The sequence below is a fragment of the Malaya genurostris genome, chromosome 1 (genome assembly GCF_030247185.1).
Source record: "Malaya genurostris strain Urasoe2022 chromosome 1, Malgen_1.1, whole genome shotgun sequence".
Taxonomy (NCBI): Eukaryota; Metazoa; Arthropoda; class Insecta; order Diptera; family Culicidae; genus Malaya; species Malaya genurostris.
This window is the reverse complement of record NC_080570.1, coordinates 72,515,254-72,542,513: the sequence shown is the minus strand read 5'-3', so window position 1 is coordinate 72,542,513 and position 27,260 is coordinate 72,515,254. Positions and strand designations below refer to the sequence as shown.

At 38.6% G+C, this 27,260-nt stretch overlaps 1 protein-coding gene across 2 annotated transcripts; it reads right to left on the bottom strand.

Annotated features, from left to right (window-relative positions):
• Nucleotides 1–8,611: 8,611 nt before the first annotated feature.
• Nucleotides 8,612–26,934, bottom strand: LOC131440442 (uncharacterized). Of its 2 annotated transcripts, XM_058611717.1 has the most exons (5): nt 26,631–26,934; nt 25,099–26,571; nt 24,754–25,036; nt 20,477–20,995; nt 8,612–11,078 (listed from the first exon to the last, which is right to left on the bottom strand). In XM_058611717.1, exons 2-5 carry the CDS (start codon nt 26,491–26,493, stop codon nt 9,337–9,339), a joined length of 3,939 nt encoding a protein of 1,312 aa, XP_058467700.1. In that variant the 5' UTR covers nt 26,494–26,571; nt 26,631–26,934; the 3' UTR covers nt 8,612–9,336. The 2 variants fall into 2 exon arrangements, with proteins under 2 accessions (XP_058467700.1, XP_058467701.1); XM_058611718.1 differs by lacking the exon at nt 20,477–20,995.
• Nucleotides 26,935–27,260: the final 326 nt, after the last annotated feature.

The following is a 27,260-nucleotide window of genomic DNA, read 5'->3' as shown; positions in this document are numbered from 1 at the left end:
GTTAGTTAATCGACAGCATTCACAAAATCAAAAATATCAGCAATAATAAAATCGTATTTTACTCTTGGTCACTCTCTGAAACCGTGCGAATAGAAAAAAACGCGATTTGTCGGTTACACCACTATCTTCGGAAGTATCAACAACTGATACTTCTGGGTTGATCTCTGAGAATATTGAGCGGAGTTACCCCGCATGTAAAAGTACCTTTTGATAATAAACTATTACTTATCTAATTCAAAATGTACTCTTGGACGTAAAACGTCTCATTCCATTATATCTCTGAAATCACTTGATCTTCGAAATCAATTCACATCTTAATATTTGCGTTCAAGTGGGACTAAGCTGGTCAAAATCGGTTGTCATCTTGATAAAATTGAACGGAGGGTAAAACTTGAGTTTTGCTGGTTATGTATGGTGACGCGAACGGGTTACTGTACTTATACACTATTATTCTCCGGTTAAAGTTACTGTTTTTTGTAACGTTTGCGTTACACGTTACGTTGTAACGTTTCAACAAAAATGGACTTCCATCGGATGGTGAAAAAAACAAGCTAAAACAGATAAATTTCCTATGGAAGGTAATTATTTAAGCTTACTTGCAAACAAATTCTACTCCCTTGCGAGCGGCCTTCTGACAGATAACCGGAACATCCACCATGGGCAGCGTAAACATGCTTGTAGGCAGTTTTCTCGACAAAATTGTTGAAGTAGATCTTACGCTTCAGGTTGGTCCATAAATTCCAGATGAGGCGCAGCTGGGGTACGTTGGGCGAGTTCGCCGACTTGGGTGTCACACCGATATTCTGCCGCACAATCTCCTCCAACAATCGCTTCGAGTAGTTGGTCGACACCAGATCCAGCCAGAACACCGCGTATTCAGCCTTCGGGTATTTCTTGATGAACGGCGAAACTTCCGGCAGGCATTTCTTACTATAAATTTCCCCGTTCACGGTCAGTCCGGAGCGAAATAAGACATCCCTTTCTTGCTGATTGTCAGTAACAGCAGCACCTTTTTGGTGAACTTGATGTATGAAATGAACTTCACCTCGGAGCTCACTTCCTTCGTGGGGGAAGTAAAATACGAAGTGCCTTACCAGTCGTTGCCATCCAGGATGAGATAAGTCGCCTATCACCACCACCACCACATCGGGAATCGCCGGAAAATTGAGTTAAACATCTTATTCGGTTGCGCACATTTCTGAAAGGAGTCACTTCACTGTTTTTGCCATCACGGTTAGATTTCAGGTTAGACTCATGGGTTATTATGATTGATGCTGCATGGGTAGTATCGTCAATGCGGGTGATGAAAAATGAAAAATCGACAATTTTTGTCCATTTTTATAATGAAAACCTTTTTTGAGGCGAAATTTACAATCTTAGGAAAAAAACATTGTTGCAAAACGCAGCATCAGTTTTCTCCACTCTCGCTGAGCGGAAATTCGAAAAAGATTTATCAATTTATTCAATTCATTTTTCTAAATAAGCTAAGTCTTAATATTTAAAGTAGTGTCTTACTCGAAGAACCGTTTATTAAGAACAGAATTTGTCTTAAACTTCATATTGTCAATTAATCAACTGCTACTGCGATTTGTTCTTTCATCACCCCCTCTCAGTTGATATTCCGTAATCCGATCATCTGTCGCAACTTCTTAAACAATGGAGCAGCAAGTGACTTGGTTAGAATATCCGCTTTCTGTAGTTGGGATTGAATGTATAACAGTTTAACTTTTACATCGGCTACTGCGTTGCGAATGAAGTGAAATTTAACGTCTATGTGTTTTACTCTTTTAGTCTCTTCCTTCTTTGCCATTGCGATAGCGCCCTGGTTATCCTCGAATACTGGAACAGGGTGTAGATTTTGTGCTTCACACATATCAGTCATCAATCCGCTCATTCAGATTATATAACTGATACAGCTACTCATTGCTACGTACTCTGCTTCTGTTGATAACATTGCTACAGTTGCTTGTTTCTTTGACGACCAAGCCACGGTACTGCCGAAAACTTTTAAAAGATAACCGGATACACATTTGCGGTCCAATTCATCACCTGCATAATCAGCATCAACGAAACTTTGGAGTCTTGTGGGAATTAGCCTTTTAGTTGATAACTCTTTGTTCCTTGAAGATATCTGAGTACTCTTTTTTCTTATTGCCAATGTTCAGGTCCAGATTTATCTTGAAAACGTGATAGATAGCCAACGATATAGCACAGATCCGGTCTGGTTTCCATCATAATATACATTAAACTGCCTATCAGCTCTCTGTATGGATATTGACATTCTCCATTTCCTCTGGGCAGCTGAAGTCTAACTTGCTCCAGACCGTATAAGGAACGCTTCAATAAACACACTTCGTTCGGTTTCAATTTAACGCCTTCCGGTACATGCATGTACACCTTCTCTGTTAACATTCCGTTCAAAAAAGCCGTACGAACATCCAAGCGAGCCTTGTAGCGAACTGGTTTGTTATCAGCATCAGTCTTCACAGTAAATACCCACTTGCATGAAACAGGAACAACAGATGCAGGTCTCCTAACCAGGGCCGGTGAAACATGTTAAACCCAGGTGGGTAATTTTTCATACTGCGGAGAACGACCCACTATTTCGAAGTATTTCTCTATTCTAATGGAAATAATATTTATCCCTAAAAAGTGCAGTCGTTTTTTTAATAGTATGTTGATTCTATAAAACTTTTCATGAAACGCGTAAATTAGAAGTTAGAAGAGTTTTCGATACTAAGTTTTAAAACAAAATTTTGCATCTAAGGTTTAAGGTTTTGGTTTCAAAATCACTGCCAATATTAGTTTTCAATTTCAATTTGTCACTAACTTTTTCGTTCTCCTTTCCCCCGTCTCTTCACCATCTCGATGGAAACAGATTAGATCTCTGTCGTATTGAGACATGCTGTTCCCACATTTCCTTTTTACCTCGTTTTCCACAATATTTACTTCTCTTTCATTCTCTTCAGTAACATCACCATCACCGACAACAGAGAACCGCTCCAGTCGATGACCAGGCTGCAGGCCACTCGCCGAGTCTTTGTAGCCTGATGATTTTCCCGCGGACCCACACGGACTGAAAGATGCAGCCAACATAGATATTTACCAACGACATCTGGTAGACTCTCATGCTATATTCAATTCACCGGCCACTGCTGATAACCACCAGAAAGTTGAGTTTTCGAGAATCCGCGACTCCGATACGACATTACCTAATGGTACTATTCTAGTTTTAAGTTAGTCGTCAATTAAGATTAGAAAATACCCTTGGAAGCTTAGAGCTTAAGCAGTGTGCTTTAAAATTTTATTATATTATTGAATTTAAAAAAAACGTAGCCCTACGTCAAAAGACTTTGAGAGATTTTCTTCATGTGAAGATATAGAAGGTGAGATGTGACCATGTTCATTTCATCATGCCGAAATCTTTTAGTAACTTAACTTTCACTTTTTACAAGAGGAGTCGACCTTAAACAACTGCCGGAAAATTCCGATGAAGGTCTTCTACTATTTACTATTCCGGCAAAGCTACCAAAAGTTGTTACTTTCTACTTGCTACTGCATTCTTCTTTTGCCGGTTCGGAATGTAAAGAGTAAAAGATCTTAATCGGTATTTTCCGGTATCTCAGAGACCCGAGTGATTCACATTGATGAGATGCTTAAGTTCGGCTCCTTTGCTGGAAGGGAAAAGTTAAGTTACTGAAAGATTTCTGCCTGCTCAAATGATCCTTGTCCCGTCTCACCTCTCTGCGGTATATTTTCACATCCTTGCACTACCTTGAGAACTAGCATTCTATAATTTTGATTTTATTTATTATTCCGAATAACAATAAAAATATTCTTATTATTATGAAAAATGCTATTATTTCCATTGTTTTTTGTTCGAAATTTCAGGTGGGTAATTACCCGCCTTTGGAATTTTCGGGTGGGTAGTGCTACCCACCGTACCCACCTCTTTCACCGGCCCTGCTCCTAGCTATCGTCCAGGTTTGGTTATCATTTAACGCACGAAGTTCTTCATCAATAGCCTGGTACCACAGCGCCGCATCTGGATGACGATCAATGTCCTCATATTTTGTCGGAATCTGGGAGAAATTATCTACAGCAGTATTTGCGCTATACGAAGAAATAAAATCACGCAACTAACCTGGTTTCTTGCACTCCCTACCACTGGTCCTCGGGGTTGTTCCATCCAGGAAAGAACCTTTACCTACCGCATGTGGTGGGAGTGCCGGCGACTCTGATTGGATGCCTTCGCCTTCCTCCCCCCCTTGCTCCGATACAACATCTTGTATGGAAACAACCGAGTTGTGATCGGGAGCAACTTCAATTTGATCCACATTCTCACCTCGTATCCCTGCCAAAACCCCCTCTAACTTTTTTGGCTCGGGAATCACTAAAGAAATATTCGGTTCTTTCTCACCCAACTGTGTCGCTGGCACTGCCTTGAATGGAAATTCAGATTCATTGCATCTCACATCACGAGCTACGAATTGCTTCTTCTTCTCAGGACCCCACAAACGGTACCCGCATGGTGCATATCCAAGTATTATGCACCTTTTACCTGTTGGATCAAGTTTACCACGTTTTTACTTCAGTATCCACGAGAACGCCAAGCTTCCAAAAACTCTGAATTTTCCTACATTAGGTTTTTCGCCATGCCACATTTCAGCTGGTGTTTTATTCACTTTCAGTGCTTTTGTCGGGCTTCGGTTAGTAACATATACAGTATTGTACAGCGCTTCACCCCAGAGGTACTTAGCAACTCCGTTATGCTGAAGCGTATAACCGACCGTTGACTCTACTTGGATACCATGTTGTTTGTAGTAGTCTAACTGATGCTTGCTGAAGTATTCACGCCCAAGATCACATCGCAAGCTTGCTATCTGTAGTCCGAATTTTTCAGTAGCCATTGCTTGATAATTCTTAAAATATTCGAACACTTGATCCTTAGATTTCATAAGGTAAACAACTGCGAAATGCGTCGTCCAAAAACGTAACAAAATATTGATAACCTTCTATCGTAGCTGGTGTAATTTTTCCACAAACGTCTGTATGAACTCTCTCCAGCGGTCTACTTGTTGGCGGTCTCGAGCTGTTGAATGGTAACCGTATAAGTTTTACTTCAGCACAGGTTTCACAAAACATTTCGACTTTCTTCAGTTTATCCATTCCACTGTCCATTTCCGATGGTTGTAGTTTCTATAGCTCAAATAACCGTAGCGCTTGTGCCACAATTCTTGCTGGCATATTTCTTCACCTGTTACCAAGGCAGTGTCCACGTTTTCCACCTCCAGCTTTATGTAGTATAAATTATCTTTTTTCTAAGCTTCTCCTATAACCTAATTATTTTTTATCAAAATGGCTCGATCTTTTTCAAAATTGATTTTAACTCCAACGTTCATTAGCGCCCCCAAGGATAGTAGATTGAATTTTAGATTTGGGACGAACAAAACTTTGCTTATAGCCAACAATACCTGGCCACTTTGAATTGTTACTTTACCCTTGATAAGGCCTTGCTTCAAACCTTCCATGCTTCCGTTATCCATTGCACATTCTATTGTAATAGGTGCAGCAAGCATCTCGATGCGTCGGAAAATACAAATGTCGTTAGCCATATGCCGACTAGCGCCGGAGTCTAAAATCCACACAACCTTCTTCTTTTCGCTTGAACAAAATGATTCTTTCACAATTCCGACTAACGCAATTTCATTATCCCTTGGAACTTCCACCGCTAGTGTCGCATTTGGTCTTGGGCAAGTTGACCGCTTTTGACCATATTCTTCACAACCAAAACACTTTCCAGTAAATTTCGTTTTTCGCTCATGAAAAACTTTCTTATGATTTCCAGTTTTCACTGCTAATACAGTTCCATTAGATCGATTTGAGACTCCACCCCTTGAATCTCGTCCATGTCGTTTTTGCTCTTCAGCTAGCAAACGACTCTTCACTATGGCTAGGGTAAGCTGATTTTCTTCCAGGTTTTCGATTGCCGTGGTTACAACGTCATATGATGCCGGCAGCGAAATGAAAAGCTGGCTCACCTGGTCTAATTCCGTCAGTTTTGCCCCTGCGTCCTTCAACTGTCTCACAAGTTCATCGAAGTTACGAAAATGAGAGCGTCTCCTTCTTCCATCCGTAGCATTGCAAGCGAACGACGGATATAGGTTTGAGCTGCAAATCCTTTCTTAGCAAACGTTGCCTCCAAGGACTGCCACATCGCTTTGGTAGTAGTTTTATCCCGCACATATTCCAAGTGACTATCAGCCTTTGCTTTTTCGTCTATTTCCTTTAATGCTTTTTTCGTCGCTTCAGTAGCCGTTTCTGCCGGAGCATCTGTTTCCAGATTTTCCCGTATTCCATGAGCCGACATTTGAGTTTCGACTCGGAACTTCCATGTATCGAATCCATCTCCAGCGAATTGAACGATCCCAGCTTTCTTCGCGCTACTTGCCATCGTTCGTGTCCTACAGATTCGTGATACAATAAACAGCTATTTGGCCTGATCTTCAACATCTCGTCGTATTCTTACGGTTAGGGCCCACAACCTAAAGTTGTGTCTTACTCGAAGAAACGCTTATTAAGGAATGAACAGAATTTGTCTTAAACTTCATATTGTCAATTAATCAACTGCTACTGCGATTTGTTCTTTCATCAAATCAATATTACATTCCTTTTGTGCAATTTGACCATCTGTTTCAACAGACTTCACAGCCAATTCAAAGTGTACAGAACCATTGCATGGCTGGGCTCGAACATACGACAACTGGACTTTTTCGAAGATTTATCTAGCGTTAGCTAAGAAAACTGCTTTTGCGTTTTTTTTTCAGGAATGGCCGCTTTCTTGGGATTGTAAGTCTTAAATATGTTTCACCCATGTAGGAAGACAATTTTATGTAAAATCTGGTTTACTCATTTTTGAGTAAAGCGTCAGTTGAGTAAAGGTCACACAAGGGAAGTTAAAATATGAAATTATAATTACACTTAACTGCATATGGTTGCAATATGGAATATCGATATTTTTGGTCAACGCTGTGAATTATCGATATCGTCGATTTCAAGTTGATATTAATATTATCGATAAGTTTCCCATCTCTATCCATAACTACTAGCAGTAGTACATAACCAACTTTGTTTTACTTTACATTGCATGTTTCGACATAACAGATCGGCTGAAAAGTTCGTATCGTTTCTATGAGAGGGCGCCACTAAAATTAAATCCATACCATTTTCAGTTAGTACCAACCTTCAAAAGATACGTGTATTGACAGCTGTCTGATTATTAGTTTGTGAGATATTGCATTTTGAGTGAAGCTACTTTTGTTATTGTGAAAAAAATGGAAAAAAGGAATTTCGTGTGTTGATGAAACACTACTTTTTGATGAAAAAAGTGCCGCCGATACCAAAAAATGGCTTGATGGGTGTTATCCAGACTCTGCACCGGGCGAAGCAACAATTCGTAAGTGGTTTGCAAAATTTCGTACTGGTCATATGAGCACCGAAGACGATGAACGCAGTGGACGTCCAAAAGAGGCTGTTACCGATGAAAACGTAAAAAAAATCCACAAAATGATTTTCAATGACCGTAAAGTGAAGTTGATCGAGATAGCTGACACCCTAAAGATATCAAAGGAACGTGTTGGACATATTATTCACGAATATTTGGATATGAGAAAGCTTTGTGCAAAATGGGTGCCGCGTGAGCTCACAATCGATCAAGAACAAAAATGAATTGATGATTCTGAGCAGTGTTTGGAGCTGTTATATCGAAATAAAACCGATTTTTTTCGTCGATATATAACAATGGACGAAACATGGCTCCATCACTTCACTCCGGAGTCCAATCGACAGTCAGCTGAGTGGACTGCATGCGATGAACCGAACCCAAAGCGTGGAAAGACTCAACAATCGGCCGGTAAGGTTATGGCGTCTGTATTTTGGGATTCGCATGGTATAATTTTCATCGACTACCTTGAAAAGGGAAAAACCATCAACAGTGACTATTATATAGCGTTAGTAGAGCGTTTGATGGACGAAATTTCAAAAAACGGCCCCATTTGAAGAAGAAAAAAGTTTTGTTTCATCAAGACAATGCACCGTGTCACAAGTCGATGAAAACCATGCTGAAATTGAACGAATTGGGCTTCGAATTGCTCCCTCATCCACCGTATTCTCCAGATTTGGCCCCCAGTGACTTTTTCCTGTTCTCAGACCTCAAGAGAATGCTCGCTGGTAAAAAATTTAGAAGCAATGAAGAGGTAATCGCTGAAACTGAGGCCTATTTTGAGGCAAAGGACAAATTATACTACAAAAATGGTATCGAAAAGTTGGAAGATCGCTATAATCGCTGTATCGCCTCTGATGGCAATTATGTTGAATAATAAAAACGAATTTTGGCAAAAAATGTGTGTTTCTATTAAACGATACGAACTTTTCAGCCGAATTGTTAATGGACGATTCATAGTTGAACAAACGGTGATGCCCTGATGAGTCGAAACGATAAGGAAAACAAAAAATAAGACGAAAGACGAAACGTAAAGGAAAACAAAAAATACAATTTTATGTTAATATGGCCGAGAATTGCGGTGATAAAGAGTAAAAAAGAATGTTCGAGTTATGTTAAATAAATAATATGTTTCCCCTTTATTCATTAAAAATTGATCTGCACATTTCAAACTAGCCGCGCGACACACATAAATATAATCACTATTAATTACTATTTGTTACATTTAACTACACAATGCTGTTTGAATACTCGCTTAGGTTTCAACCCTATTCAAAGTGCATTCAAACTGCTGATAGTAATTCTAATGCGCAAAAACGCTGCAGAAATATGTATTCACGAGCTTCTGTTTGTTCTTAGTCTATGCGTTATGTGTTAAGTACAACATAAAACAATTTGCTTCATACGTTCCTTCGTCGACGCCTACTCATATATGCCTACAATGTCTTTTTGGTGGTATGAAAAAAAAATATTCTAACGGAATAACGAATTAATTTTACAAGCTCGGTGAAATGATAAAATTGCTAAATAAAATTTAGCGCAACAAACAAATACGATTACAATTCACTAGGAAATTTTGTCCTAAAGTTTTTAATTTTATTACACCTTATTTCCGCTCAGTTGGGAAATGTGGAGTGATGTTCTGGGAGAAAGCGTGCTTTGATTTATTACATGATGACGTCCCCTACGGTGACACCGACCGAAGTTTCGGAGGCGACTGAAATTTGCTGCCGTTTTAAAACTGTGCCGTCTAGTGATCTATGCAAGCAAACCCGCGGAACTCGCTTGACACCGCCGCCTGTATGCTCACCACTGCCACCGCCGTACAACAACAATCATTTTTTGGTAAAGTTATTACTAGAAATAACGTTACTGAGGAAGGAATGTGTGAGGGTTTTCACTCCTGATGCATTTCCACCAGCTGGTGTATTTGGTGTGATGAATGACAACTCTGGTAGTCGTTGTATACCAGTTACAGATGAGGTTCCAGATCGCTGAAGCTGGCTGGATATGTTAGTTCCAATCGGTGCTTGTTGATGATTGTTATTTGCGACAGATATATGCTGAGCCTGGGTATGTGCAGGGAAAGTTGGCACTTTTTGAGTTGGAACAGTGGATTTGGCGAAGCTGGCACTGTTACTGTGCACATTATAGTAGTAGTTGTTGCTATTCCATGAGGTGAATTGTGGTGGAGGAAGTTGCGGTTGATTCCAAGCGTTAAATTTTGGACCAGTCATTTTGCTGGTGCCAAAAGAATTCAGATAGTTAAAATTGTTTTGACTAGAAGACAAATTTTGCGTTGATGGAGTGCTATAGATGAAATCGGTCCATTCCTCTTGTTGATTATTGGAATTGTTGAGAGTGGAGTTGGCTGGTTTTGTGTCTTTTAAAGACGATTTTTCATTTGTAGCTGGCTTAGAGTAAACAAAATCGGTCCATTCTTCATCATCTACCGCATTGGTGGTTACAGCATTTTGGGCGTGTTTTGGAGAACAACTGCTTGACGAATTGGCTGGAACAACTACTTTCGGGGCCGAAAAAGCTGCTTCCAATCTTACCAGTTCTTCTGAATTGATGCCCGGCTCTGGCCAATTTATTTGCGCACCACGATTGACTTCAACTGGTTCGTTTCGTTTCGCCTGCTGTGGCAACAGTATCGAAGGGCTCAGAAGTATGGGAGAACTAGTGTTCGATCGTGGTTGTTCATTCGCCACGTTTGCAATTGGTTTATTTACAACTGTTCTTCCACCTTCAGTTACCGGTACGGCGGCTTGGAAGTCACTAAATTCGTCATCCATTCGGTCTAGTTCTTCGGTCGGTGATGTGCCAAAAACGGGCTTAGAGTAGTTATTCGTCAATTCTTTTCGGTCTACGAAATTGAACTCACTTCCAACATCCAGGTGGGTTCTTCTAGATTCCGGAACACGTTGATCACCTGTTTGTTCGAATTTAATGTTGTTCGCTACAACTACACTCCCAACACTTTGGAACTCGTGGAAATCGTCAAGTTCATCATTTCGTGCTGGAGGCTCAGTTTCTTCATACTTTTTTCTGGAATTTTTGTCTAAGCTGTATTCCACATCGTGATATTCTCGAACCACTATACCTTTACTAGGAATGGTTTCAAACTGCGTATCGCCTGGGGGCTCACAGTACGTATCAGTTGCACGGTCAGTTGAGTCTCGTGACACCGGACTGACGCATTTGTTAGGTGTGAATATATGCGTTTCTGGTAATTTAATCGTCCTCACAACATTAGCAGCTGTCGCCAGGGGAGACGAACACAAAGATGACGTAGATGCTTGCACGGGTGATGAAACGAAGGGTGATGATGTTACCGAAGCGTGTACGATGGTCGCAGGAATTGACTCTAGTTGATTGCTACTGACATACTCGTTGTAGTCCGATGGGAGGACTGCAGTTGCGATTGTACTCGCAGTGGATATTTCAGGAGCTACTTCATTTGCAGTAGACGCGCTTGAGTTTTTTGAGATTTTCTGATCCAAAACTTCGCTCGTTGACTCATCCTTGTTGGGCTGGTATGTGCCGGTGCTTTCTTGGAGGATTTCTTGTACACCTGCGGCGATGAAGGTGGTTGCGATAGGATTGAAAGAAAACAACATTTCTGTTAATCATGCTATCATCTAGAAAATACAATATTTTTACGTACATCGAAACATGCTAAAATGTGCAATTCTAGTTGTTAGCGGGAAAATTGTGAGTAAGTAATGTATGTTAGACAAACTACTTCGGGAAGCTAGGTTCACTAAAAGCGCGTGCATAGTAATTTGGAACAATGAAATAGATAGGAGCTAGATATAGTACAGTCAATACGGATCGTCACAATCACTTTACCAGATATGCCAGTTAAAAATTCGGAACTTTTTCAAGAAATGTTTCTGCAAACATAAATTAGTTTACCGTAGATATTATTGCATCATGTTATCGCTGTAACATCACGTTCCAATAAACCATTACTGTTTTGTAAATTGTTAGTGCTACGCAGTGTTGGTGATTGCCGAAAATTTGACAGAAGCTGCTCGATTTTTATCTATATTGTATACAACATTTTCAATCCGGTAGAAGATGCTACAAGAATTCGAGTCTCTCAATGCATGAACCTCGAGAGAATTTTTCTACATTTCTTCGCTCCACTTCATACTCTGAGTATTTCATGGCCCTTAAAAAAATTTTAAGTCTGATAATGATCGCCGCTGTGTGGAATTTACCAAGAGAGAATCGCAAGTTGACAATTATCGCAGAAAATCGAATCGATGATTCGACTTGATGATTCTCATACTAGGTTGCAATATTTAAAAACCCTTGTGTGGAGCATTCACATACATTTTCATAGACACAAATTATACAAAGGTTATATGCACATAGTTAGAATAAGCGGCAATAGTAAAATGATTCTATCGCAATTATCCACTGCCCATACAGAATCGGATCGCGAAACGAGAATAAGCGACCGTTTGTTGCTTCAGAGAGAATCCCCACAGCATCGTGCTAGCCGTTGATTCTCCGACGGTTCACCGAGAGAAATTCGCTCTCGCACTGGTGTCTATTCAATGTTAAATGTACCATGCCGGTATTTTTGTTGTTGCGATGATTTCCGTTTCTCTTTGATGGCACTGATTCAATCGTGGAAGAGTTGGGAGTGAGCGTTCTTTGATACGATAAAAGCCATCCTGCTACGGCGCTACGTAAATATAGTAAAGTGTCAATTCATTATTTTGTTTAAAAAAACAAACTCTGCTCAATCCCATCGAATGCATGTCGAAGCTTACGGGGAACATACTCTATTGGACTCGACTTTGGAACGTTTGTTTAAACGATTTTAAAATAAGGATTTTAGCGTGAAAAATGAATAACTCACAGGTTAACCCAACAAATTTTTTGAACGAGGGCAATACCAAAACTCAAAAACCGATGTAGAGAGGTTAAACATTAATCGTCAAGTTTTTTTTTATCATCCACACATCTAGGGAAAAATTAGGAAGATGGGAACATGGGTTCCTCGTGGGCTGAATGACAAATAATAGGAAAAGTGAAAAACTGCGAGTGAAGTTTTACTTTCTAAACATGAAAAAAAAATTTTTACGAATCGTAACGGGAGATGATAAAAGGATTAATTTTCAGAATCCAATGCACAGAAAATCCTGGATTACCCCTGGCAAAACTTTAGCTCTTCGGAATGGAAACGATGGTGTGTGTGAGCAATTGGTGGGATCAAAAAGGTGCCTTGTACTACGAGCATCTCAAATCAGAGGAAACTGTAAATACTTATCGATACCGAAAGCAAATGATGAAATTGAATTAAGCACAGCTCGAAAAACGACAAGACATGAGAATCATTTTGCAGTACGGTAACGCCCCCCCACATGCAGCGAAAGCAATCAAAATCATCATTTCTGAGCTCAGGTGAGAACTTTGGCTTATCCACCATATCCCTCAGACATGACCCCTTCCGACTATCATTCCACGCACTGTGGAATGATAGTGGAAAAATGGCTTCACCTCTGGATCACTGCAATAGATGATCAGCTCCTTCGATGTAGTATTCGTGAGATGGTGGTAAGATATACAAAATACATAGCTTTCGAAGGTAACTACTTAACTTTAAGTAAAGTATCGTGAACCTATTACTTACAATCAAATAGAATTTCCGATCGAAAATTTTCGCATCAATTACTGGCACACCTAGTACATTCGTCCATTTCACTTATCTTTAATAAACTAGATCGAAAAAAGATTGTGTGGAAGTAAAGTGGAAATGTGATTATATTAAGTAGCTGAGACAGTAAGAAAAGAATAGTGCGCCTGTTGCGGTTGAATATTCATGTTTTAGAATTACTACGCCACTTACTGGACTGCATATTGAAACAATGTTAAGTAACGTTTTTTGAACATTGTGAACGCGAATGTACATTTTCGAACCAACCGCACACCACAATTCATTAAATCTCCTGTAATGATGAAGATGAAGCTTGGGAAGAAACGACCACACAATTAGAAGCAGCTTGTACGCGGAATTCACAAAATTTGGAGATCGTTTTCAGAAGAATACGCGCAAAATCTCGCTCAAAGTATGCCTCGATGGTGTCAAGCCATTATTAACACTGAAGGGGATTGGACTTACTATTAATGTATTTGCATGTAAGTTTTTGATCTGATAAAACAATATTCAAACCAATTTTCGTGTTGAGTCTTTTAATTTTCTCACAACAGTGACCACGCTCTTATGTAACATACTGTAAGTCAGTGTCAGAAATTTCCCAACTACAACGATTGAAACACTTCTCACATTCTTGGGATCAAAATATTCATAAACATGCGATTTTAACCTACAACCAAGTAAAAATCTGTGTGATGGTATTGTACTACCCAAATAGTAACGATTGCGGCGACATCTGTGATTTTACGGTACATATAAGAACCAGAGGTGCATGCCATTTATACAGATTTATCTGTATTATATAGATTTTTATATGTGCATACTGATTTAATACAGAAAACAGATTGTCTAAATTTAATACAGGTAACATCGATGAGATCGAAGTTCTGAAAACATTGTTTAAGTTATCTGATGGATTTGAAACGATATTCATGAAAAGTAAGCGGCGGCGGTGGCCCAGATTGGTGGTTCAATGCTTAGGGCACTGGTCTTACAAGCCGGTATTTATACCGATTTTTATACTCGATAAAGGAAGTGCAGATGTGCTCTCTTAAAATACCGATAATTCAATTTTTATACAGATAAATACCGATTTTCAGTTTTTGTGTTAGATTCTATAAAGCTAAACAAGGTGAAGCGACCTTTTTTATGCTCACAAAACCAGTCCTCACTAAATAGATTTTGCGATATAGATATTCTACAGATTGATTTTTACGCCAAATACAGATTAAAAAAAAAGATTTGGCAGCTTTGGTTACCGTACTGATATTCATGCTTATTCATTCGAACTGCCGGCGACTGAGACAGTGAAACAGGTTAATTAATTGGCGCTTGAAGAGGAGCAAATGACTAGGCATGGTTATTCAATTGACAATGAATCCTGTGGATCTCATTTGAGTATGACAAAAAAGCCAATTGAATGAATTAGAATATACTGATCAGTCAGTAGGATCGTAGTACTACCCGAGTAAAGTCTAACATCAAAATGAGAACAAATTGAAATCTGATTATGATAGCAACATCAGATTGAAATCCTAATATGATATCGACTCATCAAATTTTCAATTAATATCACATTATGTTATCATTTTGCTGTTTAAAGGCAAAAGTTTTGTGAAATTGAAAAAATGAAAATATTAAAATCAACAACTTAGTGGATCCATTGAAATTGAGCAAATTTCAAATGGCAACACAAAAATACAAAGTTATGTTTCAATGGAAGAATTATTCCTTCAATCTTATGTTCCATTTTACAAAAATGCTTTGACATCCTGCCGAGATCCTGCAGTTAACCGCAACCATAACCGCGAAAAATCGATTTTTTACAACATTTTTTCAACTTTTACGCAAATGATGCTCCTTCTTTTTAACCACGAGAATATTGGTGTCTGGAGGCATTAGATAAATTGGCGATCATCGGTACCACGTTTGTTTGAAGCAGGTCAATCGGAATAGTGGGTTTGGCATTCCCATCTCACTGATCGTCTGCCGTAGAAGGAGCTTGTTTCAGAATTTGATATGGGAAATATATTTGACATCAGCGATTTCCTTCCAGATACGTTAAGTATCCGACCCTGTAACAATTTTTGCGTTCAGTTTAAAAAAAAATGTTTCGTTATTTGTAATCATACGAAGTCGCGAAGTTCATTTCAAAGTGTTTAGACCATTATTTTCAGTGCATCCAGAAATCTGGGACCTGGATGGCGAAAATAATCTACTCGCCAAACCCGATTTAAGAACCTCGAGCTAAATCTTAATAATACTTTAGTGGCTTAGAGGAGCCACCAATGAAATATATGTTTAATTTGTATATTCCTAAGCAGTCCACAAACTGTGTCCAAGACACTCTTCAAAAAAATTCTCATTCCTAGTTTTAAATGCTTAGAACTTCATATACTCACTAACGCTAGATACTATGAGAAATATTTCATCAATCATCCAATAGATCTTGGAACTTGTATACACTTTTCCAAAGAAACCGTCTAACTAAATCTTCATAATTTTGAGTCACAGGACTAATTCTGCATCAAATGATCATAAATTATAAGTCTACACAAGAACTAAAAATTTACTGGAGAGATTCTAGTTCTATCTGTGGTCAGAAGCGAGATTATCGTTCATTGTCCCAATTAGTCGAAAAAACAAATGATCTGGGATACCTTATTACCGGATTCCTAATTCACGTTCCCTGTGTTGTAGGAGACTTCACTGTAAAACGTTCGGTTCTTCGTTCGGAGCCTCTAAATTCGTATTTCAAAGTGATTACATGTGCGAGTTGTTTGAGATCAAGTAGATAACTCAATTTAATGTTATAATGTTTGAATGCTACAGCTTTGAATATGAGGACAAAGAGAACATTTTTATACTGTGCTCAAATAGCCACACTGCTATTCACGATGGATGCAAGATGGAAGCGACGAAACGAGTGTGCATTGACAGAAACTACCTGCATACAACATTGTGAAACAACACTGCTTGTCATATAACCGAACATTTTCCATCTCCTTATAGCTAGCACTTACAGTCCATAGCAATCGCAAAAAGTTCGCATTCTAAAACACCTAAGTTCGAAACCGGATTCTCTCCGCGGTAGTGTGGAGATTGCATGAAATCTTTTTTCTTGCTTGCGACTAATATGGAAATCTTTTTTCTTGTTTGCGAGTAATATCACCTAAATGTATACTATCCCGGACATGTTTTGGCTGTTCTATTTTTAGCTTATGCTCGTGACGTGTCATTTCGAGAAAATCTACATCATATTAAGTTTTCCATGTGCTTTCACTGAGAGCAAAACTAGTTTTCAGTTTGATGTTACACAGCATTTTTTTTTGCTTTCGATTTTGTTCTTTCAACCGTTAAAACGACCAAAACGATAGCAAATTAAGTAATCGATATATACGAACAGAACAACATCAAATTGAGTTTTCTTTTTGATCTCACACTCTACTCGGGATAGCCATTCACTATAAATCGGTTGCGAAGTCTGTTGAAACAGAAAGGCCAAATTCTACAAAAAGAATGTAATGCAAGACATTGCTTTGCTAAGCGACAGTCGGTAAAAACTTTGAATGCAAAATCCGGATAAAACATTCGTTTTTGAAGAACCGGTTAAATTTTTGTCCAGTGTTTGCATTCAACGGTATTTTGTCCGGTTCTTGCAGAAAACATTCTTGCATTGCAAAATCCATTCCCGATCTTGTTTTATTCAATTCAATTTTTGCATTCAAAAATACTTAAACGGGTCTTGCAAACTAAGTTGCACTTAACCGATTTTTGCTTCCAGCCATTCAAATGAACTGTCATAAAGCCTAATTGAGCATGGAGCATAACACATTATTTTTGAGAGGCAATGCGACGAAGGTAACCAAAGAAAAATTGGATAGATATTATGGGACTAGTGCAGCGTTGTTTGACAGTTTCGTGGTGGTTAAAATTCAACCACTGATGAAGCGGCTAGCGGAAGGTACTATGATGCAGTTACACAGGACAATATTAAAAAATACCCGAAATGGCATTTGGACGAGATTCGGCAGATAAAAAATCATCGTGCCACTGGGAGCTGACTCCGTAGCAAAAATACAAACGTCAGCGCACTTCTGGAGCATGTTTTGTCATGCTGATGAACTTTTGGAGTCGATTGGTACCTGTTTAAAAAACCGGGATTCACTATTACACGTCAGAGACTAGAGTAAGAGTTCGGCAATAGACAAACAAGTGGTCTAAATTGGCCTATGGAGGAGTTGGAAAGATCATAATGTGGGATTTTCATTGTATGGGAATCGCTGCGATACGGCCTTATATGAAGCGAAAAAAAAATTACAAGACAAAGACACCACAAACTGCACACAAAAGTATCACAACCACGGCTTCAATTACTTCCCCGTCCGCCTTATTCACCCGATTAGATTCCCTCAGACTGTTCACAAATCTCTAATAATAGATACACACTTTAAAGAATATCTGTGATTTTACATCTTATTAGATGCACATAAATGGAGCGTCGCAGTTCACGCAAATTCACGTGGAAGAACATTTAATATTGTGTCTAAAACTCCATGACATGAAATTCGTTGAAATAAAAAAAGAATACTAATAGCAACCGCCGCGACTTGAACCGAGGAATCATTGGACCGCATGTATGTCTGTTAATCCACTGAGCCACAGAAGCATACATCTGCTTGGTTGGTAAAAGGTGCATTTAATTTCATACGCACATGATAGCATAATGCAAGTTACAGTCGAAACCAGTAAAATTCAAGCTAATCTAACATTAAGTCAATACAAATGAAATTATCCGTCATTTGACGAATTAGGTCTTTATGAATTACACCGTATGAGTAATTAAGTCTCTTGTATTATTCAGATTTTTTTGTGTGTAGAATTCTGCTTGCACGAAAAGATAATCGACATCACGGAGGGATCACAAAATTATAAAATTGTTGGAAAAACCTTTGAAGAACTATCAAAAGGTAAAATGAATAATATTAATCGTTGAAATTAGTGAATCAACGTTAAAGGGAGTTACGTTGAATTAAATTTAAAAAAAAAATCTGTTCCTGAAAATGTTACTCTTCAACAGTCTCCGCACGGATAAAATTCATTTCCGGTACCATGATTAAGAAATTATGAAAATCATGGAACATATATCTTCTCATGAGATCATACCTATTACTAATGATCAAAATGTTTTAAATCGTGAAATATTTTATGGGATATGAGTTATTGCTCATGATATGAATCATTTTGCTCATAAAATTATTAGTAATAGACATGACCTCATGAGAAGTGATGTAGCATGATTTCCATAATTGGTATCGGCAATGGATTTTTATCTGTGCGGTTATTTCGACGATGATCTTTAGGTATACGATTGTATGACATACAGTTCGTTTGACATGAAGTTATCTGTTGGTCAGTCAGGCATAAAATATAAAAAAAAAACAATTCACTAAAACTCGGTGAAGCCAACGGGGACAACGACATAATACAAATTTGCCAAATTACCTGTATACCAATTCACCGTATGCCAAACGACCTTCGGCGAAACGGGATATAACCCTCTTCAATTCGCCTAGTATTTCGTTTATAAAAAATGGAAAAGGTGTGACCTTTTTATTCTTTTGTCACAATGTAGTTCCTTTGGTCACTGAGTCCAGCTTGTATATTTTTTTGAATATTGTATATTTTTGTTTCTTTTCATTGTCCGTAAATGTCTGAGTAGAATTTAAACGTCAATTGCATTCCTACTCCGTGTTTACACGTTTGAGTCACGTTTAAATTCTGCTCAATAGCAAAGGTTGGTGTCAAAAGTTGGGTTTTATTTAATTATTTGTTTATTTATCTATTTTTTATTTATTTAATAATTAAATAATTTATTTTTTATTTTTTTATTCATAATTTAGTTAATTACATATTCATACAATAATAGGAAACAAGTGTAGTAGGTACAAATATTATTCAAGACACCAACCAGAAAAAACAATAAATCATTGTAACCGTCATCTGTCTACACACTGTCATCGTCGTCATCATCATCATTATCGTAGCATAAAATGTGGGGTGGCATGTTTTGAAGGTGGCGGTGGGTATGCGATGGAAACCGGACAACAAGCCAATATAACCCGCGGAAAAACGATTGCGAAGAGGATGGCTTTCAGACCCAGTGAAGTGAAGACAGCAGCAGCGAGTCACACGTTAAAAGTGACTGTACTTCAGAAGTTTTATAGGAAAAGTCGATCCAAGGGGATCGATATTATGTAAACCGTACCGAAGATCCGCACGAACGTTAGTTTCGGTTACGGCAATCGAGTGGGATAAGTGCGATTAAAGTTATCCGGCTTACAGCAATCAAAAGTGTTAGCACGACGCGAGTGCAAAAGAGGCAAGACCTCGAAACGTTATAAGTCCTACTCGATCATAAGTCAGTCACTCGCGATCAGTTATAGTGCGCGGTACCACTCACTGGGTCTCCCACAATCGGAACGGAGGCCTTTGATACATATAGGCCAAGTTGCTGCTTCTGGAGATCCTTCGTCGTTGCCACGCCCCGAAGCGAAGGTCCACCCCGCCCGTCGTCCAGAGAACCATCAAGTCGACCAACGTGCATCACGGCCGCAACGGAGCACCGAGAACAAGAATTTCTCCAAGAAATAAATGCGCAAGTAACAATAGTGAATAGATAGAATATAGTGTTTGAAAAGTTTACATTGTCCGGTTTGCTCTTTATACAAGATGTGTCGTCCATTTTGTTCATTTTTTTTGTGTAATTTGTTTCCGCTGCAAACTTTTCGCTCAGTGACCACAGGTTGGGAAGGAAGTCCACCCAAGTTGTTATTAATGAAGTGAAATTTCTCCGGAGACCAAAAAGGTTAACGACCCTGAACTGGTGGTTCGCGGTATTAAAGTTGCCACCAGAAGTGATATACAAAACCATACGTAACAAAGGGATCAGCACTGAATTACTAAATCTCAATAGCTTTCTGTCCAGTCGAATAACACATGTAAACAACAACATCCATCAATAATCAGTTAAGGAAATTGTCATGCATTCTATCGAGGCCCACGGAACCGCAGTTTTAATTACTTAAGAGTACGGTAACATTGCCATAATCTGTAAACATATTTATATATCGAATTATATTTACTAATGGAATAGTGTATTAATTGATATTAATAGATATTTCAGAAAAGTGTACTCTGCAGCTCCGTGGCAACTCGAGATAGTGATGGAATAGGCAAGGGATGTGCCACAATCATGCTTTTTGGGTTATAGAGTACAAGGGGCGGAAGGAACTTACTAAGATCCAAATAATCATCGAACGATTGAAGGTTGTTAGTGGATTCGAAGCAGGTGGGAGTAACCAGCGTGGCGTGGTCACAGTCCCCGTGCATCGAGGTGATGGTTGTGGTGGATGTAGTAGTAGTTGTTAGTTGTGATGATGATGTACAAATAACGGCGGTAGAGAAACACGCAGGACAACAAGCGGCAACAGGAAAGGCATTTGTTGGTTTCAGCGGTGTTGGCGGGTTGGTGCAAAATAAGTTCATATCATCCAACAGTGATCCACCGCCGTCGGGATTTGAATTAGTAGCGTTACGTGTGTTGTTGGTGGTGTTAATATTGTTAACCATTGTCGATTGATTGGTTGTTGTTGTTGTTGTTGTTGTAATTGTTGGCGTTGTCGACGATGATGGTAACGTTTGCACAGTATTAGCGTTACATGAGGAGGAGGAGGAATCAATATTTATTTTATCTTTTAGATTAGCCATCACCTCTAGCTGTTCTAGGTCCAATAATAATGTGTGTGCGTGTGATGCTGGGATATTTTTACAGTATTTGATACTCGTTTTAATAAAAATTACTCAAATAGATTTCAATGATATTAACATATACAGATGATGGTTAGAAAATGTAAGAAAATGGTTCATTGATGATAATATTGCAGAAAGGTGCACGTGAACACATCACAAATCCAACTAGTGAATAAAGCGAACTGCGTGAGATTTTGTTTCGGTTTGACGTAGAATTTCTAAACGACTGCTTGTCTATCCTACTACTGGTATTGTTTGGAGAAGCATTTCTATTCTCTAGTGGGATTTGCATTCTGTTAAGCATTGCGGAACTTATGTATTGGAAAAAGTTTATGCTCATGGAAAACACTCGAAGTACATCAAAATCACTGTTTGCTATCAAAACTACAAGGATCAGCCCCATGGGGTTGTTCGAGCCATTGATGTGGAACAAGGCAACCAAAAGTTCTAATGATCTACAATCAAAAAGTTCAATCAATCCGAACCAACACCGAACCTCATTTGTGTTGATTTGCATTTGTTTTATAACCGACGAAATTACACCATGCTCCCAAATGTATGCAATTATATCTTTGTACATATTTGCGATTTCGATAATTAAGCTTCTCTTCGCCAAACTTGTGTTCAAGTTTTTTATGCAAGCAGTTTTTTTAGCGGTAAGTTTCTCCACCATTTTGCGATTTCGGTTGAAGCAATAAACTATTTCTCATTATCAATCGAGTTCATCTAATATAAATTAGAAATTAATCTTAAGCACTCAAAGTAGTCAATTTCTCGTGGGGAAACGACATAACATGGAATTCCGAGCTTGCATGACACAAGATCAGAGCATACCAATTAAGGGCTGAGGCCAGTGTGTTTTAGGGCGTTTTAAATGGCTATTTTCACACTTCAAATCTGATTTTCTCAGAAACGGTGACGAATATCAAAAAAACCCAACTAACAATCTCTTAGAAAATTAGTTTAGATTATTCTGTGAAAATTTCAGAATGATTGTTTGACTTTAACGGTCGGGAAAGTCTTTTTTCTGAAGGAAGAATTGCATAGCTGAAAACGGCAACTTTCAACTTGTTCATTGAATATCTCGCCTTCAAAAGCATGGATCAAAAATCTATCCTGACAATGTCTAGATAATTTAGTTTAGATGCGATTAGTGCATAAAAACATATATGTTGTCGCGATAAAAATTAAGTAAATGTTATTTTTGTAATGGTAACTCCATTTCTATTGCGGCACCATTTTTTTCTGCTCTTGTATCCTGGTAACGTAACGAAACATGAGAGAGAAATAAAATCGGCTCAGCAAGGCTGCCAAACAAGCGGTAGCTTTATTGGATTTTATGTGATGTATTGTAACCGAAAATATCAAAACTTTCTTGGCCACCCGGCCACATCGAGAGTCATTTTACACATTTACGAGAAAGCATGGAGAGAAATGTAATACGCACAGCAAGCCACACGGTTTTACGCTAACAACTGTCCTCAGCCCTTAAAGCTTCAAATCGTTTTATGGCACGTTTTTGTCTTGCTGTCTAGCAACAACCTACCTCTAGCATGCTACGAGTAGGACTGAAACGTTAGCTTTAATTTCGCTTCTATTTATAGATTCGCGTGCTTCCAACAGCTTCGATTTTGCATCGATTGACCAATCAGAGCGATGCTCTCTCTTTGATACATCGCTTACTCCTTCAAAACCGTCGTCTATGGCAGGGAAATCTGGTATGCCAAAGATTTTTAGCAGCCAAATAGGACATTGCTCGATACTAATCAAAATTTCAATCATATATAATTGGAAATACGTGGCTTGATACATTCAAATCGAAACATAGAAATATTTCCTATCAAATGATGAAATAATATTAATAATTGATACAAAATAGACTGAGCTGTAAGTGTTTAAAACCTGACCACATTTATACGTGTAGTTTTTCTTGAGTTTCTGATTTGCACCCCTATATAGAAAATAAAGATGTGTTCCACATCAAAACAAGGGTGTATCGAAATTATTCTTCATTCAGCTTATCAATTTCCGGCTAGCTTCGGAGAATAGGTTTATTTGGTAATTTTTCTTCTTGCATGTTATTGCTTGTCTTTCAAGATTATAAATTGAATGATAAAAATCAACTCTTGTCCATATATTTTTTCGGTAACCGGCTGCCCAGATCAACCAATATAACTAATTATCCATCGAAATAAATAATTAAAATAATAAAGTGGATATAATAAGCAATCATGACGCGCGTGAATTTTGTTGACCTTTGTTTGGTAATTTTAAATTATTTGATATAATTTATAGAATATGTCACTACAATGAATCAACTATTTTGTCTAAATTATTTTCACTCGTTTTTTTTTATAGCAGGCAATTTCATTTAGAAAAATAGTAGGGAATGTTTTATTCGTTACGTGATAGTATTTAAAATTTTCCTTCAGTTTCAACGCATAAGAACTGTGAATCATGACTTCCCGGGACTTCAGTATCGGATTGTTGAAACGTTCACTTGGGAAGTATGTGAGTTTTGTGGTGCTTCCGAGTATCTTGAAACCGGAGCATACTAACTCGTCTGCGAATACTATCATTTCTGAAATTTTCACTAACGAATATCCTTCTCCCGTGACACTTGTGGAGTGCGCAGTAGTATATACAGCCTCTAGTAACAAGTGTTGGACTAATATCCCTTCTCAGTCCTTATTCGATCTGAGTTCGGGCCTGGCCGGCGCAGGTACTGATCAAATAACTCTGGGGTTACCAGAAGACGTACATTGAAGGATGATTTGCCAGTCCCAGGTCTGATTATCTTGTAATTCTCTGTGCAATTTCAGCTAATCCCGATCAGCCAAATTACCATTCCATATTTGATTTCGTAATAATTTCTTATCAATGATCAATCATTTGTTTCAATTAACATTATGTTAATCAGAAGTAAAATGACAGAAAGTTGCTTTCAATATCACGTGTACTACGCAAACATATTATTGTAAAAACCTGTTTTAAGCCACCTAGTGGTATGATGTCGCCTTTCTCATATTATCCATTTATCCTACGATTCATCAAAATGCTACAAATAAAAAAAATGTAGGTACAAATTTTGGAGATTTCTTTTGAATAATACCATAACACCTTTCATTTGAATCTAAATTAGCGAAAACCGATTCAGTCATGAAGTAAGCTTCTTTTGAAAGATTTTGACCTCTATTCCAGTTACTTCCGGCCACATATCCTTCACCAAGATCGACAGAGGTTCCTGCAATCACTTTTGAGTGCAATTCGAGGCGTGGCAAAAAGCCACATCTTGTTGTAATACAACATTTGGCTTCGAACAGGAAAAACTTTGTGATTCACAGAACATACTTGATTAAAATCCCGGTATAGACCAAAGTGTTCACCTTATCACAATCTGGAATGAACACCGGATATTTTTTTCGCCATTGCAAGTCTTCAAATCAAACACGATCTGTGTATCAAAAATTAAAAAGTCGAACCTGCGCAAGTTTGCGTTTTTGCGTTCATATGTATGTTCATATCATGGGGGCTTCTTAAGTTCCAAAAAAACACAACCTTTTAGAAATAGATTCGAGTGATGAAACTTAGAGCTTACTTATTCAAATTGATTTCATCAAACAGTAATTCTGATAGCTTCGAGCGAATGACTTTTCTACGAGCACTGTATAGTTCCGAATAATTTATGATTAACGATTTCCAGAACGTTTGGGCGGAATGAGTGATGATGTAAAGTAAGACGCTAAAAATAAATGACGCTTACCATCGAGTGGATTAACCAACCCGGAACTATTCCAGTCAAACTGCACCGCTGGAACATTTCCGGTGGTGACACCAACAGACTGGGGCAATTGATCCGAACCGAAAGTCGGATATTTAATACCCGTTTCCGATTTTGTTTCCACAGTAGAAATGGTTGCAGTATTGCTACTACTAGTACTTCTCGGAATTGTTGTCGTCGATGCCGGCTTCAAGGGTTCCAATGGACTAAAGCCTAAATTTGCTGCAAACCGTGGCATGGAGCTGTTCCATTTAGGACCGAACAGCTGAAACAATAATGATCCGTTACTGAGGATTACGAAGATCACAAATAAAAAGTTAGTCTTACTATATTCCTCGAATCGATTCCAAGTGCACGAACCAATGTTTTACTACTGTCCGAATTATTATACTGGAAAGCCAGTGCTTTGGTAGTGTCGATATCTTTTAGCTCGTTGTAAAGATTATTCTGTAGATAATTATCCGTTAATTGACCAGTGTCGGTTTGGGTTTCTTCCGACCAGGATGGGAACAAACCAGTTATAACAATTAGGATATCTTCCAGGGTAATTTGAGTAGGTCGGGAAGTCGGAATGGATGCCGCCGGTTTAGGTATTACATCCGACTGTTTAAAATCACTAAATTCACCGAAATCATCGTCACTTTCACCAAGATCAGCGCATGGTTTGTGGGTTTCAGTATCATCTTTACTGGTCTTTGCAGAATTGCTATCCGTGGCAAATTTGGCAAAATCTTGAAAATCATCGAAATCGTCTAGCGAGAGATCGTTTTCCTTGTGCGCATCGGGAGAAGTTTTTTCATCCGAGCTCATTGGTTGTTTTGTGGAAAGATCTTTTGAAGTACCACCAATTTCGTCAAAAGTCGCCGGAAAGGACGCTGGGAACGAATCAAATTTGCTGAAATCTGCATCGAATGTTGCGAAATCGGTTTTGCTCTGTGACACAAAATTACTGTCTGCTGAAGGTGTTGATTCGAGCTGAGCAAAGTCGTCGTCAAAAGACACATCGTTCGCTGTTGGTACTTCCAAAACTACAGAACGTTCATTAGACGCGGTTGTGAAATCCGTGAAATCATTTTCGGTATTATCATCGAACCTGTAACACAGGTCTTCCGCGATAACTGGTGTTACAACGGCTTCTTGTATTACATCTCTAGCTAGATCTTCCATCGTTGGCTCCCTGGGCGACAAATTATGCTCACTTGCATCATTTTCTGACAAATGAATGGGGGTCACAGATTTAGATACCTCAGTATCAAGTTGAAGGGAGGGAATGCTTAAATTATCGTCGGCTTCTGAAGCGCCATTTGAAACGTTTTTCTGAGCTTCTTGATTAAACGCATAATCCGGTAAATCATCCTCACTGGGTAGGTCATTCTCCGAGTAGATGTTATGAGATAGAATAAGCGACGGTGGACTTTCGATTCTAGGCGGTTCAAAATCTGAATCATCCGAAGCCTTTCCTGTCACAGACTCCGCGTTTGCTGGCAATATCTCTGGTTGGTTATGGGTTAGTTGCTTTTTAACGGGTGAATTGGATGGTGTGGCAAATCCAGGAAATGGTGAGGGAATAGGCGTAGGAAGATCTGTATTCACATTAGCAGTTGGTGCCACTGCAAAATCATCGAAATCATCTTCTTCCTGTTCTGGGACGTCTTCTTCATCGTCGTCGAAATCCATTGGGGGAGGAGTATGACAAAACAACGGAGGAATTTGACTAGACATTTTTAAATGACCTTGAATGAATTGCTTTCTCCTAATCAGACTTCAACTTGTGTCAATGAATCACTGTAAACCAAAGAACTGCAAATACCAGGTATCACTGTTTGATATCAAATCAATCGAATTAAAAAGTAATTTACCAGAATTTATTCCAACCTTCTAAAGAATGACGTTTCAAGTTTTGCACACACAAAATTCCTCTCCGATAACCAACCAATCGATAGTGTTGGGGATGAAATATACTAGGTTTCCATGTCCAGCACGGACTGCATTTTTAAACGAATACAATTTTCCGTACGAAATTTCACTAACCGAATGAGTTTACAGAACTAACGAATAGACTTTTTTTCGCGAACCAATTAAAGTTCCGTTCCAGGTGTAATGAATTTGCTAGAGAAAAAATTACACCCTGCTGTTGTAGCGCAACACACCTGTATGTTTTTCCGTCTCTTCATTTACTGGAAGAAATGACATTCCATCACACAACCACTATAATATGTACACGTTCAGATTAATTTACTCTCTAATTTACGCACATTGACGTTCAAATGAGATGTAGAGGCGCTGCTCATGAAGAGATGAAACTTTCTGCAAGAGCTGTAAAATCGGCAGGAAAATCTGAAAACAGGCCATGTTTTGAGCAATAAAAAGAACTATATCGGTTTTGATTGGTTTTTTCGGTAAACATTAACTACTGGGAGGATCGAAAGATATGAAGAAAAGACGGATAGGTCGACGACATGACCAGGCACTCCGAAGGAAGATAGGAA